At 40.9% G+C, this 18,024-nt stretch overlaps 1 protein-coding gene across 1 annotated transcript in view; it reads right to left on the reverse strand.

The window, feature by feature from the left end:
* The window catches only part of MGAM (maltase-glucoamylase), a 92,200-nt gene that overhangs the window by 22,224 nt on the left and 51,952 nt on the right, over nucleotides 1-18,024 (reverse strand). The window contains exons 22-35 of the mRNA XM_035700108.2: nucleotides 15,609-15,697; nucleotides 14,890-14,939; nucleotides 14,156-14,323; nucleotides 11,063-11,215; nucleotides 10,300-10,500; nucleotides 8,319-8,473; nucleotides 7,185-7,353; nucleotides 6,825-6,921; nucleotides 5,859-5,971; nucleotides 4,871-4,996; nucleotides 3,740-3,868; nucleotides 1,834-1,944; nucleotides 1,463-1,525; nucleotides 432-566 (exon numbers count right to left, since the gene is read on the reverse strand). Of these exons, the coding sequence (XP_035556001.2) occupies nucleotides 432-566; nucleotides 1,463-1,525; nucleotides 1,834-1,944; nucleotides 3,740-3,868; nucleotides 4,871-4,996; nucleotides 5,859-5,971; nucleotides 6,825-6,921; nucleotides 7,185-7,353; nucleotides 8,319-8,473; nucleotides 10,300-10,500; nucleotides 11,063-11,215; nucleotides 14,156-14,323; nucleotides 14,890-14,939; nucleotides 15,609-15,697 (1,759 nt within the window). The remainder of the gene's footprint in view (nucleotides 1-431; nucleotides 567-1,462; nucleotides 1,526-1,833; nucleotides 1,945-3,739; nucleotides 3,869-4,870; nucleotides 4,997-5,858; nucleotides 5,972-6,824; nucleotides 6,922-7,184; nucleotides 7,354-8,318; nucleotides 8,474-10,299; nucleotides 10,501-11,062; nucleotides 11,216-14,155; nucleotides 14,324-14,889; nucleotides 14,940-15,608; nucleotides 15,698-18,024) is intronic.

An 18,024-nucleotide genomic window follows, 5' to 3' on the forward strand; every position in this document is an offset into this window, starting at 1 on the left:
ATCCTGCCAACTCAGAGACAAGGAAGCAGTGAATAAATCATTCACCTTCCAGCAATCCCATAGATATCAGCCCAGGGAGACTCATCAGATCCAGCTGAGAACTGACTAGAAAGATCAATGAAGCCCTCAAGAATGATTGGCTAGAGGATTAAAAAAAAAATCTCCCTCAAGGTATGAGGCAAGGCTCAAGTCCAAGAAATTCCTAGTAATCACCTCGCATTTTACAGCAGGAACTTCGGGCAAGGTATATGATATGAGGAATATCAGAGATGCTCCACTTCTGATTGGAGGAACTGCAATTTGATGCGTCCAAAGTCTTTCTTGGATGATTATCATCCCTCTTGATTAAAGGTCATGATCCATAAGCTTAGCAACACAAAGATAGAAACATGCCCACCCACATGTGCACAGATGCAAACTCACACACTTACAATCCACATGCCGTCAAACTTCAAGCTCCTCTCTGGATTCTGGGGGTTGGTGTATAGTTCTTGCAGCTCCCTCTTCCACCATGTGGTAGTGGAGTTACGGAAAAAGTCAGGAAAGGCCACATAAGCTCGGTACAGCTGTAAAAATGACATATAGTTTATGCGTCCTCCCCCAAATTATATCATAATTCATGCACACACCTGTACTGCATGGTGATAGATAATCCAAACAGAGCCAAAATAACATTCGCGGCTTATGTGAAATATAACGAGTGCACAGAAAAGACATTAGCATGCATTAGACACCTGCTTAGCATCTGGAAGGTATCTGGGGACTGTCCTTTTTGTGTCAACATGAGTGGTAGCAACAAACACCCTGCACTCACTATCTCACTTGATGCTTAACTTTCAAGCTCTGGCTGACAATTTCTTAAGCTCGACTCAGAGTCAGAGTAGGAGCCAGGGAGGGACTGCAGCTTGAAAGACATCAGATGCACTGTCAGCAGGCTGGAAGGCAACAAGCAGGCTCTCTGGTCTCATTCCCCCTGGGGAAGGGAGGACAGGGGAGAGATGTCTAACCAGCACCCTTGTGTTTTCCATAGTTAAGGAAATCACTTGAAAACTGCATTTGTGTGTCAGGTCACTTGGGAGGAGCTAAAGAGGAAGTTTTAAACACTGCCCCCTTCTCTTTATCTCCTTCAAGTAATAAAGCTCTATCTGTATTTTAATCTGGAGAGTGGATCCAAAGATCCCACACTACAGACAGGGTGTGGAGACTTTGTTTAAAATATGGGCCACCCAAACCCATAGAGCAGTAATTTAAGCTCTCTGAATCCTGGTTATGCTGAGGATAATAATCCCTGCCTCCCAGTCCGGAGTAAAATGTTATATGTAAAGTGATGGCGCACAGATGAACACACAGGACACAAGCCCTCAGTGCATTCCTCACCAGGCCCACTCCCATGGCTGAGGGATGTCCACTGTCCCAAGTACAGTCACCCTCACTTCACCCGCATCCCCGAAGGTCCCTTTACCTCCACTTGACTATCCCAGTCTAGGGATGCGTTTATGACGACATCAGGGAAATCAGGCCACACCTGTGGAGAGAAAATTGTTCAAAAGCAATGCCCTAGATAATTTACTTTACAAACTTCCTAAGAAACTATAAACCATGATTGTGGGTGGTAATAGTTGATTTTGGTCTAGGGAAGTGGATCCCACAATGCACACACATCTACACATTCCCTAGACATTCCTTAAGCGTGTTGACAAATTTTGAAGGACAGAACGAGAACTTCTGATCTCAGAACCCAAATGGAAAAGGTCCCAAAACAACATGCACACTAACCACACACACACCCCAGCCCCCAGGCTGGAGTTTAGTGGTTCACCGCTCACACCGTACCTTCCCCCAGACAATGCCTCCACCATTTGGAGCTTTGATGAAGACATCATCCTCCACACCCCGAGTGAATGCAGGATAGGGCTGCGTCTCATTACCAGAAATGGCTGGGTCCTGAAACCAAAGCACAGATCTGGGGAGAAGTCCAAAGCCAGAGAACAGCTCAGGACAGAAAAAAAAAAGAATTCCCAAAAAGAAGGCATCAGCTTTCGCGCAAACCACAGTGCTTGTGTGAATCCTGGGAAATACATCTTTCTTACTGAACCTCAACTTCTACACTCGTAACACAGAAGGAAATACAATAGAAAGCTTTCTATTTTTTTTTTAATTTAAATTCAATTTGCCAGCATATAGCATAACACCCGGTGCTCATCCCATCAAGTGCCCTCCTCAGTGCCAGTCACCCAGCTAATCCATTCCCTCACTCACCTCCCCTTCAACCCTTTGTTAGGAGTCTCTCATAGTTTGTCTCCCTCTCTAATTTTTCCCACTCAGTTCCCCTCCTTTCCCTTATAGTCCCTTTCACCATCTCCTATATATTGGCAAATTGAATTTAAATAAAATAATAATAATAAAACCTAAAAACCCATCATTCAGTTCTGGAAAAATGCTATTTAGTGATTTATTTGATGAATTTTTCCCCTCTATTTTCTCTCTTTGCTCATTCTAAAATTTCTATTATTTGGATATTGGGCCTCCTACTTTCGTTTCTTTCCAATTTTCTTTATCTTTTGCTTTACTTTTTGAGAGAATGCTTCTATTTTATCTTCTTTTCATTAAGTTTTCCATCTCTTCTGTTCTATTATTTTCTAATTCATGAAAGTAATACTTTATCTCTTTGAGGATACTCTAATAGTTTCTTGAAATGTTCTCCCTAAATAAATTCTACTTCCTCTAACCTGCTTTTTAAGTTTGTTGATGTTCCATAATTTATAATGTTTTGGTCCTCAAATGCCTTCACCATCTTCTCATAAGTATGAAAAAACAGGGGATCCCTGGGTGGCGCAGTGGTTTGGCGCCTGCCTTTGGCCCAGGGCATGATCCTGGAGACCCGGGATCAAATCCCACGTCGGGCTCCCGGTGCATGGAGCCTGCTTCTCCCTCTGCCTGTGTCTCTGCCTCTCTCTCTCTCTGTGACTATCATAAATAAATAAATAAATTTTTTTAAAAAGTATGAAAAAACACTATAAATGACTGAAATTTTAATATGTGTGTGAGGCTTGTCAAATGCGGTTTTTATTCTAGTGTGGATAGCTACACCATTTTCTTGGGAATCTTTGATGCTAATACCTTTAGGTCTTTTCTCTCACTGGTCTCATTCTTCAAAGATTACTTCCTATATCTTGCCTACTTCCAGTGTCTTCTGGGAGAAGTAAAAGGCAGAAGAGGAGTAACTGAAAGTTCTCAGTGATTTTCAGATCAGCATTGCCACACACAGCTGTGCTTAGGTGTTCCCCAGTCCAGAGATACTCTGATTCTTTGCAAGAATGAAACTTCAATCTTTTGGGAGGCAAGAAAGTATAACTGTCCTCTCTTTTCAGCCCCACCTCATCCTTCCTTTCACTTTTCATTAATATCCGAGCCTTAGAGGGGATGTGCAACATAAAGTGGGATGCTTTCCAGCCTTCCTCAGTGCTACTTTAGAATTGACCTTTCTCAGGTCTGTTAACTCATTCAACATTCATCAGACACTCAGCTTCTAAATTTGGTTGCCATTTTTGTCACTTCCATTTTTTTTCCCCTTGTGGGTTAATGTCTTTAAATAAAGGTCCACTTACTGTTAAAAAAGAAAAAAAAAAAAAGAAGAAAAAGAAAAAAAAAGGAAGAAAAAAGAAAAAAAAGAAAGCTTTCTCCACCAAAGCCCATTCAGTCTCCCCAACAACTGCCACCCATTCGCAGAGGGACTAACCAGAATGAGGATGACCCGCATTCCGTTGGCCTTCATGCGAGTAATCAGAGCTGGAAATCCTGCGAACTTGGGGCTGAGGGTGAAGTCCAGCTGCCGCTCCATGTAGTCGATGTCGGAGTACTGCACATCCTGGGGGAGCACACGGGGGCAGTGAGTGGCTCCTGCTTGTAAAAGGCCAGGTTCCAGGTGAGAACAAACCTCAACTAACCAACGGTGAATTTCAGATGGCTTCCTTTTGACTTTTTCTAATCCCAGGTATCAGGTATTAGATCCTGGGAAATTTTCAAATTTTCAAACATAAAATAGACCCAAAAAACCCTAAATTAGCAAAAATAGGATGATGCCTATGTGGCAAGGCTATTGCAAGGATAAATGAAGAGAGCAGATGAGAAAGTGCCTTGTGAGTGGCCAGTGTGAGTGATTGTGGTTACCTACCCCCCCAAGAGGCTGCTCCTGGGATCAGTGGTTCACTTTCAGAGAAAAGAACATAATGTAAACTCCCCAGCACTGATACAATTAGATGGATAGTAAATCTACCTTTTTAAAAAAAGGCTCCTGTAGTTGCTTTAGAATATCCAATCCTGGGGGTTATCAGACACAGCTTTCTTACTAAAAATGAAATATGGCATGCTATGCTTACAATTGATAGCAATAATTGTAAGAAATAGAAAAATAAATAGAATAAAATTAAATATGTAAGAAGATTATGGGATCAGTTCTCTGATTCTTGGACCCCTCTAGCCCTCAAGTGAAGAACATAGCTTGTTTCTGTATGCATTTTATCAGGAAATAGGTACCCCAAGATCCCTCTCTTCAACTTTAGCTCAAAGTCGAGGGAACACTGTCATACCAGCAAAGCATTGGAACTGAGGTTATATCTGCACCTACTGCGATCTGACTGAATTGGGGTCATTTTCTTTTTAATTTAAATTTTTAGTTTTAATTAAGCAAAACTACTGCCTGGGCAACCTTTTGTTCTTAAGATACCAAAGATGGTTTTGACCAAGTCTTTTAAAATTGTGTAGCTGTAGGAACACCCTCCTCCACCCAAGTCAAGCTAATCCAGACACAGAAACCACTAGTGTTGGCCACGAGGTCCCAGAGCCAAACCACCACATACGGAAAACGTACATAAGGGATCTGGGCAGCCACCATCTCATCATACAGGCTGGCAATCTCAGAGTCGTTCTGGTAGCCATAGCGACACAGCTGAAACCCCAAGGACCAGTAAGGAACCATCACTGGCCGACCAATCATCTACAAAAATAGACAGAAAATTTAATTCTTAAAAAGGAGAATCTGGATTGAAATTGTCAACAAATTAAGAATATTTTTTACCGTGGCCCAAGTTAGATAATCAACAAATTCAAAAATGGAGAGAAACGGAGAGGATACAGAGCCCCTGGGATATCTTGGAGAAATCTTTCTGCTAGATCTGACCTTCTTCCCCAAGAATTTGGAAAATCTGATTTTATCCTGATTCTTAGAGGCAGTCTAGCTTACTGGTTCAGAACTCAGAATCTAGAGGCAAAAATGCCTGGTTTACTATCCAGGCTCCAATCCCTGCTGGCTAAGCGGCCCTGTGCAAAAGTTAAAAACCTCTTGTTCATCAGTTCCTTCACTTGTAAACTGGGGATAATAATAGTGTTTGCTTCATAGTGTTTTTGTGAGGACTGAATGAGTTAATATACATAAAATAATCAGTGACACACAGTAAATTGTATATGTGCTTGTTGCTGCTGCCAAAGTGACTGCCATGACCACTGTGACTACCATTACTAACAGTACCATCACCATTACCACATGACCACCACCTCCACCACCACTTCCATCACCACTATCACCTCCACCATTACTATAATCCCATCACCACTACCACCTCCACCGCCACCATTGCCACTGCCAACACCACCACCGGCACCACTACTGCTCTGCAATCTTTGAGAGGCTGCAAACTTAATGGTTATTGGGATATGTATTTTGTTCATCATTTTATAGTCTATATTCCAAAAGTGTCAACAATTCCAGGTATCAACTGAGAGTTACACTAATAAATGTGGATTTGGAAACTCGGAATGCACTGGATGAATACTTGATAATCAGTTTAATTCCCTCCTACCTCAGTATACTGCTGAGTGACAAGCTCTGGAGTTGGCCCCAAGAACACATAAAAGTCCAGAATTCCTCCTATGGTGCGGTATGTCAAGGCAGGCAGGGGCTGGAATGTCACATCTGAAAATATAGGAAAATATCAATCAAGCTGGAAACATTCAAGGTGAGGAATAATCCCTGAAATTCTTCCCTTTGCCTTCTCCTTATGCCTCTGTATTATACAGTATTAAGAGAAAGAATTTTTACCATACCTACATAGAATTGAAGAAGTTGAGTGAAAGTCTACAGGGTGCTACCCCTGGATTTGTTTGCCATTGGGCTTATTATTATTTTATAATATGTTTTGTCATTCTGTTCTTTTAAAATTATTATAATTTTTATCTTAGAATACTTTAAGATTTATAAGAAGTTGCAAAAATAGTACTGGTGGTCCTCTGTATACTTCACTCAGCTTCCCTCAATGGCATCTTATATAACCATTGTACATTGTCAAAACCAGGAAACTGACATTCATATAAAACTATTAAGTCGGGAATATACCTGACTCTGATTTGACCAGTTTTTATGTGCATGCTTTCCCCTACACCTCCTGATTTTCCACCCTCTTTCCAATAAACCATATAAATTTTTTTCACACCCTCATACCCCCAGAGTGAGCACTCTTATCCATAGCTTCACCACTAACTCAAATTAAAAAGATGGCTCCTACCGGCTGACCTCCAGGATATTTCAGACTCACTTGGTCTTTCTATCCCTTCTTACATTTTTGCGAAATAAGAGTTAACTCTCATTACCACATGCTACTGAACTGAAATAAATAGAAAGTCTACCCAGAAAATAAAAAGTAAAAACAAAAACACTGTCCCCAAGATGATAATTTTGACTCCAGGGGGATGCAGGTTCAAACTCATTGTAACATTACTCACGAATGACTGGTTCACAAAAATAAGGGGAGATGTTGGCATCATCTTACCCATGGCATTGCTGTTGAGCAGTAACACCCCATGGGCACTACCATCCTCCTCCAGTGCCATGTAGTAGGGGTGGACACCATAGGAATTCTTCTTGTACTGGGAGAGTCATGGGGCAAAAGTGGTAAGAAGTTAAAAGACATTGTGACTGAGAAAAAAACTCCACAAAAAAATGACTGACAAGGTACATTTCGTCTTCTCTACAATGAACTTTAGGTATGTGAAAATCAAGGGAGTGTAAACACCGGCCCACTTGCCTAAGTGCCGAACATGCCCATCTAAGGTGAGTCTGGGAAGATGACACATGAAGTATACACAGCATGTAGAGAGGGAGACACAGATCCCAGATGCTCTGCCCTTACCCCCGGAGGTTGGTCCCTGGAGAACATCCCCCATGTGTGCCAGTTCAAGTCTCTCCGAAAGGCTGTGTGCTCAGTTTCCCCAAAACCATAGAGGTACTGGGAGGGAAGGCGAGTGGAGATACGGATGAACATGTCATTGAAGGTAAAGCCAAGGAGCTGAGAGTCCCAACTGCAACACAAAAGAGAGTATTTGGAAAAGAAATGAGCTAACCTGTTGGCTTCAAGTACCTGACCTTTCAAGGACAACAGAACTCTCCATTCCCTCTTCCACCCAGAGCCTGTTAATCTTCCAAACAGACACAAAGTCTATTCAATTAAAATAATCTTAGATGCACCTGCTACCAGCCCAAGAGCCAGCCTTCATTCTCCTGTTTTCCTCTCTCACTGCCTTTCTTCAGTTTTCTCTTCAGGATGCCAAATCCAATCACTTTTCACCGTCTTGGGTGCTACCACCCTACACTAGCCTGGCAGTCCACTCTTGCTCTCTACAGTCCTTTTGCTACTTAACATCCAGAGCAATCCAACTACAATGTGCTCCAGCCATGGTGGATATTTCCCCCTTCAATATGGCAAGTGTGCTCCTGTTTCATGGCCTGTGCACTTCTTATTCCATCTGTCTGGAATGTTCTTCCCCTTCCTCCAGATCTCCACAGGGGTGGATCCTTCTCATCCAAGTCCTATTTCAAATGTCACCTTCTCTGAGACACCTACTCTGATCACAGTATCAAAAGCAGTAAACTCCCTATGACTCTGATTACCCTGTTCTTTTTCCTACATAGCAGTTGTCGCTACCTAAACTTTCTTATTTATATTTTAACTTGTCTTTGTTATCTAGCATTAATTTTTGTCATGAGAAGAGAGACTTATCTTCTAGAACCACCTAATATAGAGATAATATAGCCTAACCACCCCTGTAAACATTGGTTGAATGAATCCCTAGTACATGTAAATGCCTCAGTAATTATTGCCAGGGGGCTAAAGATTGAGAAATCTTTAGTCCAAAGGGAATAACATATTCATAAACCTGGAAATGGATAGTGTGATGCTTTGAGCCAGGATATCTCCAAGGACAATGGACTTGGCAGTGAATGTATAGGTAACTATCAATCCCAAGTCAGACCAGGAGCCACCTACATCACAGTGCCCGTACTCTTCCGGCGAATTTCGATTCCAAATGGATTCTTCTTAATGAGGACATCATAGAGTTGACTCTCAGAGGTGCTGGATGGAACCCTGGGTATGTTGAGAGGGACTGGGACTTCATACCGATTATTATTGGGATCATAAATCTAGGGTGAGAGTGGAAAGAAAATTAGGAAAATATGGTACTCTAGAAACCTATATCCTTAGCAGAAACTTGGTATCTTTGACATGGAGTCTGAATTCTATTATTTCTCTCTTTTCATTAAACTCATGACACCAGGGATTTATTTACTATATCAAAGAACAATGTTAGAATTAACAATTTGATCTGAATCTGTCATATCTCATTTTTAAGGCCCCTATTACAGTAACACATTCCCTTCGACATTGGTGATATCTTGGAAAATCAGTCTAAAATCAGCTTGGTACATATATAGTATTTATTGCTTTGTGTGTGGATATATGTGATTATCTGAAAGCTTCTCTGAATTGAAAAAAAAAATCCATCAAAAAACATGAACTCTATTTTGATTAAAATTACCACAGATGTCCTTCCTAAAAATGGGATCTAAGTAGATTCACAAAATACGTACTCTACTATACTGTACTATACTGTACTACAGACACTAGACACACTAAACCAGACAAGACACAATTACTATTTTTAAGAAATTCACATGCTAACCGGATGTAAAAGAGGTATCCACAGCACCCGGGCTGATACGTGCTCCTGTAGAGCTACATTAAGTGTGTTGTGAGATTACAGAGAAGAAAATGCCCAACACAGTTTCTGGAAGACTGACATGATATCATGTGAAAATTACAGGCTGAGTGTTAAAGCCTTTGCAGCTGTTAACCAAGCACAGCAAGGAGATAAAGTCATTCCTGGTAGTGAAACAAAGGCAAAAGCCGGAAGTATTAAAGCTGGGTCAGAGAAAAAATAAATAAATAAATAAAATAAAGCTAGGTCAGAAAGAAACAAATGCTGGGGCGGGGAGAGCTACTGTGTGATCAGGAGGTAGGACAGGAAAGGGTTCAAGCAGGAAATGCAAGTAAATCCATTTGTTCAAAACTAGGTGCCTTCCACAGGCCAGTCCTAAGGTGAAGACAGAAATATCAAAGAGCATCTTCCCTGCGCTAGAAGATGTAAAAGGACTCCTAGTCCAGGTTGATAGCAGGTCGTTACGAAACTTTGGGCAGTGCTCGATGTCTTTCACTTACTCTCTCAGGAAACATCTGAGTGCTAACTATTTGCCAGGCTCTGTGTCAGATTTCAGAAACACAAAGATGAATGGACAAATACCGATCTTTGAGGAACTTACAAGTAGTAGAGAAATAGACCTAAGAACAGCCTGCCACTAATCCTTTGTTTAATTAAATCACAGGAAAAAAACCAAGATCACTACATTCTCATGGCTATTTCTCAAATATCCCAAACTCAGCCTCCTAAACTGAATTCATCATCTTATTTTGCCCAAGCCCAAATCTTTCCAGTGTTCCCATTACAAGTAATGTCACCACCATCCATATATAGACATATGCCAGAAACATGGCAATCATTCTTGATCCCTCCCTCTCCTTCATTGCCTACTTGCAGTCATCACTGGATCCTGTGATCCAACAAGATGTCCACCATCGTTCTCCTTCCTTATCTTTGGTCTACACTTGGTCACTCACATGGACAACCTAACCAGTAGCCTCCTGGGTGGCCTCTCCTTTTTCACTCTTATCCTCCCAACCATTTTCCTCACAATAGACACAGTGGTCTTTTCAAAATGCACATCAGAACAGGCAGCACTGGTCCATCAATGGTTTCTCAGTGTTCTCAGCATAATAATCTAGTATATTGCAGCACGGGGAGCTCAGAGAAGCACACTTATTTTAGGGTTCTGTGACCTCGACTAGCAAAAAGTAATGGAACTGCCAAGTGCCCAGTCGGTACTTGATACATATGTGTGCTGCAAACATATACCTTAAACTGTAGCATGTCATTCTTATGGTAGGTCACACGTAGGCGGAGAGAAGTCACGGGCACTGAGGGCAGAGCGGAGGCATAGACAGAAGATTTTAAGGAGATGGTAGCAGTGGCTCCATGTGAGTCATACTGAACATCGCTGACAGAGTACAGATCGTTGACAAAATAACAGAATGGGACTCCAGGAGAACTGGATGCCTGAAAAGGAAAGCAAAGGTTACCTCTACATGTGGTCCTAGAATTATCAAATATAAAGGGGCTAGAAAAGGCCACTTACAGGGAGTAAAGCCAGACCATCACTCATTTTCTTATATATTCTTTGATAGTGACATAAGTTTAAATTCCTGATCTCCTTACGAAATATTTGTAAAAAAAAAAAACCCTCCCACTCCTGTCCCTACCTATTCTTCATATCCAGATACAAACTCAGGTTCCTTTGGAAGTCCTTCCTTTCTATGGGTTTTTAAGTAGTGACACAGATACTGGTGCTATACTCATGAAACTGCAGCTTGAGTGTCAAGGATTTTTTTTTTTAAGATTTTATTTCTTCATGAGAGACACAGAGCGAGAGAGAGAGAGAGAGAGAGAGAGAGAGGCAGACACAGGCAGAGGGAGAAGCAGGCTCCATGCAGGGAGCCGGACATGGGACTCGATCCCAGGTCTCTAGGATCAGGCCTTGGGCTGAAGGCGGCACTAAACCGCTGAGCCACCCGGGCTGCCCAAGGATTTCAATGCATTTTAGTGCAGTCAGCACGGTTACCTCCCAGGCACAGCCACGGGCAGTACAGTTTGCTGCAGAAGCACCGCTCTCATCAGGAAAACAGTCTATTTTCTCTTCATCCCTTATCTTCAGGTCCCACTCCACCGTGTATGCTTCTCCGAGGATAAGATCAATTTCTGTGATAAGAGCAACCTGTGTAGGATGGGCAAGTGACAAGGAAATTTATCCTGAGGACAAAGGCCTTGTAAGATCTGAAACGTCTTTTAGGAAAGAAAATAGAAACGAGACTAGGCTCTCAACAATCCAAATGACACCACACTGGAGCTTCTAAGAAGGGAGCCACATGGAGGGAGGGGGAAGAGTGCAAATGTCCCAACTATCAGAATCTTGTATACCACATTTGGAAGAGAATTAGGCCAAATAAAATCTTCCGTGATCACCCATTTTCTTTCCTTCCCTGATTCCCCTTCCTCTTCCTTATCTGGTCAGAAGGCCTTCTGTGTTTCCCCTTGTAGCATAACACACATGAGCTCACGGGGCCATCCAAAAATCGAGCTTATGTTCTTGCCCTCCATTTTTAACCCCGGGTGTCCTGCCTTGGTCTGGAATAGTGGCAAGAAAACAGGAGTAACAATTGTGTGGCTTGAGCTCTCATCTCCATCTGCTAGGAAAATTTAGTCAAACCATTTCAGATCTTTGGGTCTCAGTTTCATCAACTGCAAAAGTGGGGAGTTGGCAAAATCATTACATTTCCTTCCATTTCTAACTTCCCAACCTCTTTATTTCTCCATGACCAAAGCCTCAAAACCTGAAACCTTGCCTCTTTGAGTCCCACTAATCCAAATATTTAATATTTTCTGTGTATTTATATCTCTTCTTTAATTAGCAATTTCCCTAGCGAAGGTCCCCATTTGCCCAGAATTACAAAATCACACTCTAACGATAATCACCCTTTTTCCAGGCTCTTCTCAGTCTAAATTCACAAATCCCACTCCCCAGAGCAATGCTTTGACAGTGAATGGCACAGCCTTGATTCAAGGATCTATAGGACACACTTTGAGAATCAGATCTTTCTCACTTTGGCAGCTAAGACCATCCAAAATCTGATGACAACTTATTTGGCCACACTGATCCCCGACCTCTTCTCGTTATATAATCCTTGCAGACTAATGTAAGGCTGATCTCAATCCTTCGATTGGCTTATTTTGAAAGAGACCAATGCTCTTTCTAGGAAAATGGTGCCCTTTCGCGGAATACACTGCTAGTTACCTGCCTTATATAAAAGTTCTTTTCTGACTCACTATTTCAGCTTAGAATATTAAAGTTCATGATTAAGAACTAAATTTTTAATCCACATAACATAGCTGTGGCCATAAATGGGCAAGTACAAGTCCACTAGGAGTTGCTGGCTCAGAGTCTCCTTCTTCATTTAAGGGCTTGCCCCTTCCCTGCACCTTTTCCTTCCTGACTCTTCTTTCATTTTGCAGTAATAGGGCCGCAACAGCTGGTACTAAGCAGTCACTTCCAACCAACCCTGACAACCTCGAGCGACTGAACCAAGACCAGCAACTCACCACTTTCTAAACTTGTTATTGCATGAAGATGAGAATCCCAATTTGTTCAAAGTCCCATTTTGCTCAGTTTCCTATCACTTGTGGCTGAATGAATCTCTGTCTGATACACCCTCATTCAAAGTCCAGCTTAAACCCTGATTTTTCTAATGGCTTTGCTCAGCTACTCCATGAGGCTTTGAACATTAAATCTGGTATAACGTAAGTTAACGTTTCCTCTCTTGCTTTGGATTGCCTGTCCCCTTCCCAGTAGTGTCACATATATAAATTGTATCTCTCCACCACCCAAATTCAAGCACCGACAGTTACTTTGCTCTTACATTAATTAATTTACTTAGCAGGTATTTATTGAGCTTGTTTTGGTATGTGCACATTTCAAATGGCTCGCACTTTGCCATAACTAACCATATAGTGCAGTTGTCCTTTGAATAACCCAGGTTTGAACTGCGTGGGTCCACTTACATGCATCGTTCTTTTTTTTTTTCAATAAATACACTACAGAACTGCAAATGTATTTTCTCTTCCTAATGATTCTCTTAATAACATTTTCTTTTCTCTCGCTGGCTTTACTGTAAGAATACAGTGTAGAATTCAGATGATGTACAAATTCAGATGATGTGTTAAGCGACAGTTTACCCATTAGGGTTTTTGATCAAAACAAGTTGTTAAGATTCGGAGTCAAAAGTTAGTTATGAATTTTTGATGGCATGGGGGGGTCAGTGTCCCCCATGGTGTTCAAAGGTCAACTGTATTATTTCTAACTTTATAATGCACGCATCCTCAACCTACACTGGAAGGCAAAATGGCCAATGTCATCAATACCTCATTATGGGAGAATACCAGATTTACTTATTTTCTCCAAATGGGGAAGATCCCTCACAAACATGCTGACCCAGGAGCTCCCAGTCCCAGGTCATCTGGAGGGCCTGGAGTGAGGAGGATGGGGGAAAGGATATTTCATAACACTAAGATACCAAGTGAACAGATTACAACCTGCCTCAGGAGCATCAAGTCTCATTACACCTGATGAAAAATTATTTTTTATCCTTATCTAACCAAATAAGTAGCCATTAGCTAAGCTGGTCAGATTCTTTGACTTGAAATATTTCTTTAAAATGCATATGTTGGAGAGAAATTCCATATCTGAGCACAGTAAAAAAAATGCACTTCAAAATTTTAATTAATGGGGATCTCACCTCCCACTTTGCCTTTCTAGCTTCAGCCAGCAGCTTTCAGACCCACTTTCCCTCTAATCCTGTCCCCCACACTCCTCACTCTACTCTTCTTCTGTCTCCATCAGAGAGAACAGAAGACTGATGGGCAAATAAAGGGAATATGGATGAAAAGACCATTTTATCTTATTCCAGTTTCTCAGCAGCTCCCTGCTCCCTTCTAGCTCTAGCTTACCCCTTGCTTTTTTTCCCTCTCCTAACCCTCTGACTTCCCCACCCCAGACCTCAGAGTGTGTCCTGGTTCTTCAGGAACCCATGCAACTTTGGCAAGAAGGAACACCATAAGCTATGAATTCTTGATAAACTATCTCAACAAAATGAATTTTTACCTGTAGGTTAGAATCATAAGTGACATTAGGAGAAGTTTGACTTGGGATACCATTGTGTTTCACTATAACATTGGTAGGTTCCTGGGTCCCAAGAATTTTAATCTCTTTAAATACTAAATTATTGGGGTCTTTGTAAGTTGACTGCAAAATCTTCACATCCAAGCGGTTCTGCAAAACAAACACAAAGGTCTGCTGATTGGTGGCCAAGTCCCTCAAATGTTCTATCCTAGACCAGATACCCAAAACTTCTTTGAATGCCTCTTAACTGTCTCAAATAACATGTGCTCAAGGAGTACAAATTTATTTTAATACTGCCCTGAACAAAAAAGAGAGAAATACACACAGAGGAATTTTTAAACTGCATTTTAAAAGGCTGGCTACTTTGATTTATCCATATCATTGCCTCTTTTTACTAACATGGATGATTCAATTATTGAGAGTTAAGTCATAAATTGAAATGTGCCCATCTAAGCACCAGGTGATACATAGATATGCTGAATCACTATATTGTACACCTGAAACTAACATAATACTGAATGTTAACTAACTGGAATTAAAATAAAAGCAAATAATAATAAAAAATAAAGTTCTTTTACCTTCACAAAAAAGGAAATGGACTCATCTATAGTCATAAAGGCATGTGAAACTACACATATAATTACACATGTACACAAACACACATGAGCTGTCAGACAAAAGCCCACACCTAAGATTCATTAAAATGTGCTACTTACTTGGGTGACAGAAAACTCACATAAGAGATAAACTTGATTGGCCACAGTATCTGAAAGTGCAAGGAAGGTGAATCAACCTCTGACTTGCCCACCACAGAAGAACAGATGACCCCTCGGCTGTATCGAAAGCTACATCTTGAGAATGACAAGATTATAGACAGGTGTCCAAGGCCAGGCCACTTTTTTTTTCCTCTTCCTTCCCACCTTACCCTTGAAAAGATTCCCTTCCAAGAGCTTCCAAGGCAGATGCCTCAAGTGAATCTATCCCCTAAGCTTGAGCCACAAGAGTTGTTAATATATTGGAGCCAGAAAAATGTGTGAAGAAGCATGACCGGATACAGGCACATGAGAAGAATATACTCTCACTCTGCCTCACTGGCATGGGTATGTGTTTCTTATCATCAACATTTATGCAGAAGTATTTTAGGGGAAGAGATCTACAGTTAATGGCAGGAATAGTCTTGAAAACATCTCTTTCAGATGCCTGTTGACAATAAAATGAGAGCCTGTATATATTGCTTGTTTGATGAGAGCATTTTAAGAAGTAGAAACATGTTTTCCTTCTATCTGAGGTCCATCTACCACTAGCAGTGAACAGTGCAACCCAAACTAAAATTCTCCTCTGAGTGATTAGCGTTGCTGTGCCTGGTGAGATTTCTCCCCCGCTGAATGACCAGCGGGAAAAACTCACAGATGCAGGTTGCTGTAACAGTGCTCACCTTTAGTTTCCCCATCATCCCAGAAAAGTTCGCCTTTTGCTTCTTTGTTTTCATCCAGGGCAATGATAAGACCAAGGGGGTTCCGGCGACTGTGGGAAACAAGATTTAGAGACTTAAGACTCAAAGAACTGCCAAAAGAGCTGGGAATGTTGCCATCAGATTTCTTTCCTTTTCTTTTTTTTCTTTTATGCACCAACCGAAACCAGTTTAAGAAAAAGAGAGAAAACACACGTGCAGGAGTGGTAGAGGGAGTGAGAGAACACTGGCCTGACATGGGGCTATATCCCACAACCCTGAGATCACAACCTGAGCCTATACCAAGAGTTGTATGCTTAACTGACTATACCACCCAGGGGCTCCCGCCATCAGATTTCAAATGTGAAAGGTTATAGCAAATGGCTCGCTTTTCTCCAGGCACAAAAGCAAAATCAGCAGGCGCATCTTTCTCTAGAATCAGTAACATCACAGGAGACAGAAATACTGTGAACATTAGCAATAAACATCTATGTAGAAAGCAAGAATTTAAGTGCCAGCATCACTGTGATTGCTACTATAAAACTTGCTGATGCAACTATTATTTAGAATGCAGACTATTAGAAGAGAAAGAAATTCTAGACAATAATTGTCTCAGCCTAATTTTGGAGTTCATACAAGGGAAACATGAACTACGGTTGGGGGAATAAATTTTTGTTTTCCTGCCAAAGAACCATTTTGACTCAGAAGGCAATAAAATACAATAAAGTCCATCTATTTAAGGCAACTTTCCTAATTTTATTATTTATAATTAGTTCATTTGGAGAGGAAAATAAAACATTCGAGTTTTCTGCTTTATAATTTAAAATATGAAACACAAAACAGGACTTAAAAAGGCAATGAGGTAGATAGGCATTGAGAAAGAGGGAAAAAGAGCCATTTCATGTGGAAGCCCTCCTTGTGTCACCACTCCCTTGACTACTTCCCAGCTTCCTGCTCCCATTGGTCCCTCCCTGGCCTCACATTTTATATTCTTTCCCTGGTCAGCCCTCCAGTGTGCCCTATGAAGTCAGGTTCCATTATCAATCAAATCACCTGCTTTTTCTTAACACATATGTATTAAGTAGCTTTGTTTGTCAGCAAGTCTAAGAGATATAAAGACATATAGATCATAGCCCTGTTGATGGCCTTAAATATTGTAAGAAGGACTGAACATATTCACCACATAATCAAGACAGGAAGTAGAGGGACATACAAGTCAAAAGACTTATATGGGAGTCCAGAATGGCAGTTCCAGCAGTGTGGCTGACCAAATATTTTGGGGGATACCAGGCACCCTGAAAGATGCACCCAACACATGATCCTTAAAGGTTGCTTAAACTGCCTTCAAGATGATAGCAATCCTGACTTGCAACCAAGTAAAAAGGCAAGATCTCTCTGGAGTAATGAGACCCCATATTTGGACCCTTAAGATCACTACATTTGGGGGAAAAAAATGACTAAGCACACAAGGTAATAAGCCAGCATGAAAGAAAGTTTGCAAAAACAATGAACAATAATTTGGATTCTCCAAAGGATTTTAGATAATAGAAATTTCAAATACAAGGCATAAAGTAACTATGTTTGAAATACTTAAAAATATTGAGAAGGAAAGAAAAAAAATCCGCTAGGGAGCAAAAAATAATTTAACAGTATAGCAAAGAGAAAAAGTATTTAAAAAGTTTGTAGTGGCAGCAGGCCCTCTGCTGGAAGAATTGAGGAAGATTTCTTGCAGATGAAATCTTAAATTTGGAGAATGTATAAGAACACACCAGGCAAAGGATGCTGGAAAGGGTCATAAGTGCAGAAGCCCAAAAGCAGTCAAATAAATAGGTATGCCTGGGAATAGCAAGCTTTTGGGCATGGCTGGTCTACAGGTGTGTATTCAGATGTCTCAGGAGGCACAGTTAACTTGCAACTAGATTGTGATTGGCCTGGAATACCCTGCTAATGAAAGAATTTGGACTTCATGCAGGGAAGCAACAAGAAAAAAAAAATCTTCATTCTAGAAAGATAATTTTGGTATCAGTATGCAGAATAGCCTGAAGCTGAACAATAAGATAAAAAGAAACCATTTGGTATGAGATGTGAAAGTATTTGGCCTCATTATCATAACAAGTCTGCAGTTTAAAAAAAAAAAAAAAAGTCTGCAGCTAGAAAAATTTAGGTGGTAAGGAAAGTTGAAAAGAAAAGAAAGATTTCTAACCTCCCAGTCTATTAAAGACAAATAATACTTTGAGACATATATAAATGTGTACATCATTAGTACAGATGGAATCTAGAATTTCAGAATCAATGAGTCATAAAGGAGAAATCAGTGAAGTGATATGAGATAGACTTGAAGTGAACAAGTAAATTTTGTACCCTGTTCTGCATCACAGGAAAAGAAGTGGTTCAGTGGGAA

The sequence above is a fragment of the Canis lupus genome, chromosome 16 (assembly GCF_003254725.2).
Source record: "Canis lupus dingo isolate Sandy chromosome 16, ASM325472v2, whole genome shotgun sequence".
In the NCBI taxonomy this organism is placed as follows: domain Eukaryota; kingdom Metazoa; phylum Chordata; class Mammalia; order Carnivora; family Canidae; genus Canis; species Canis lupus.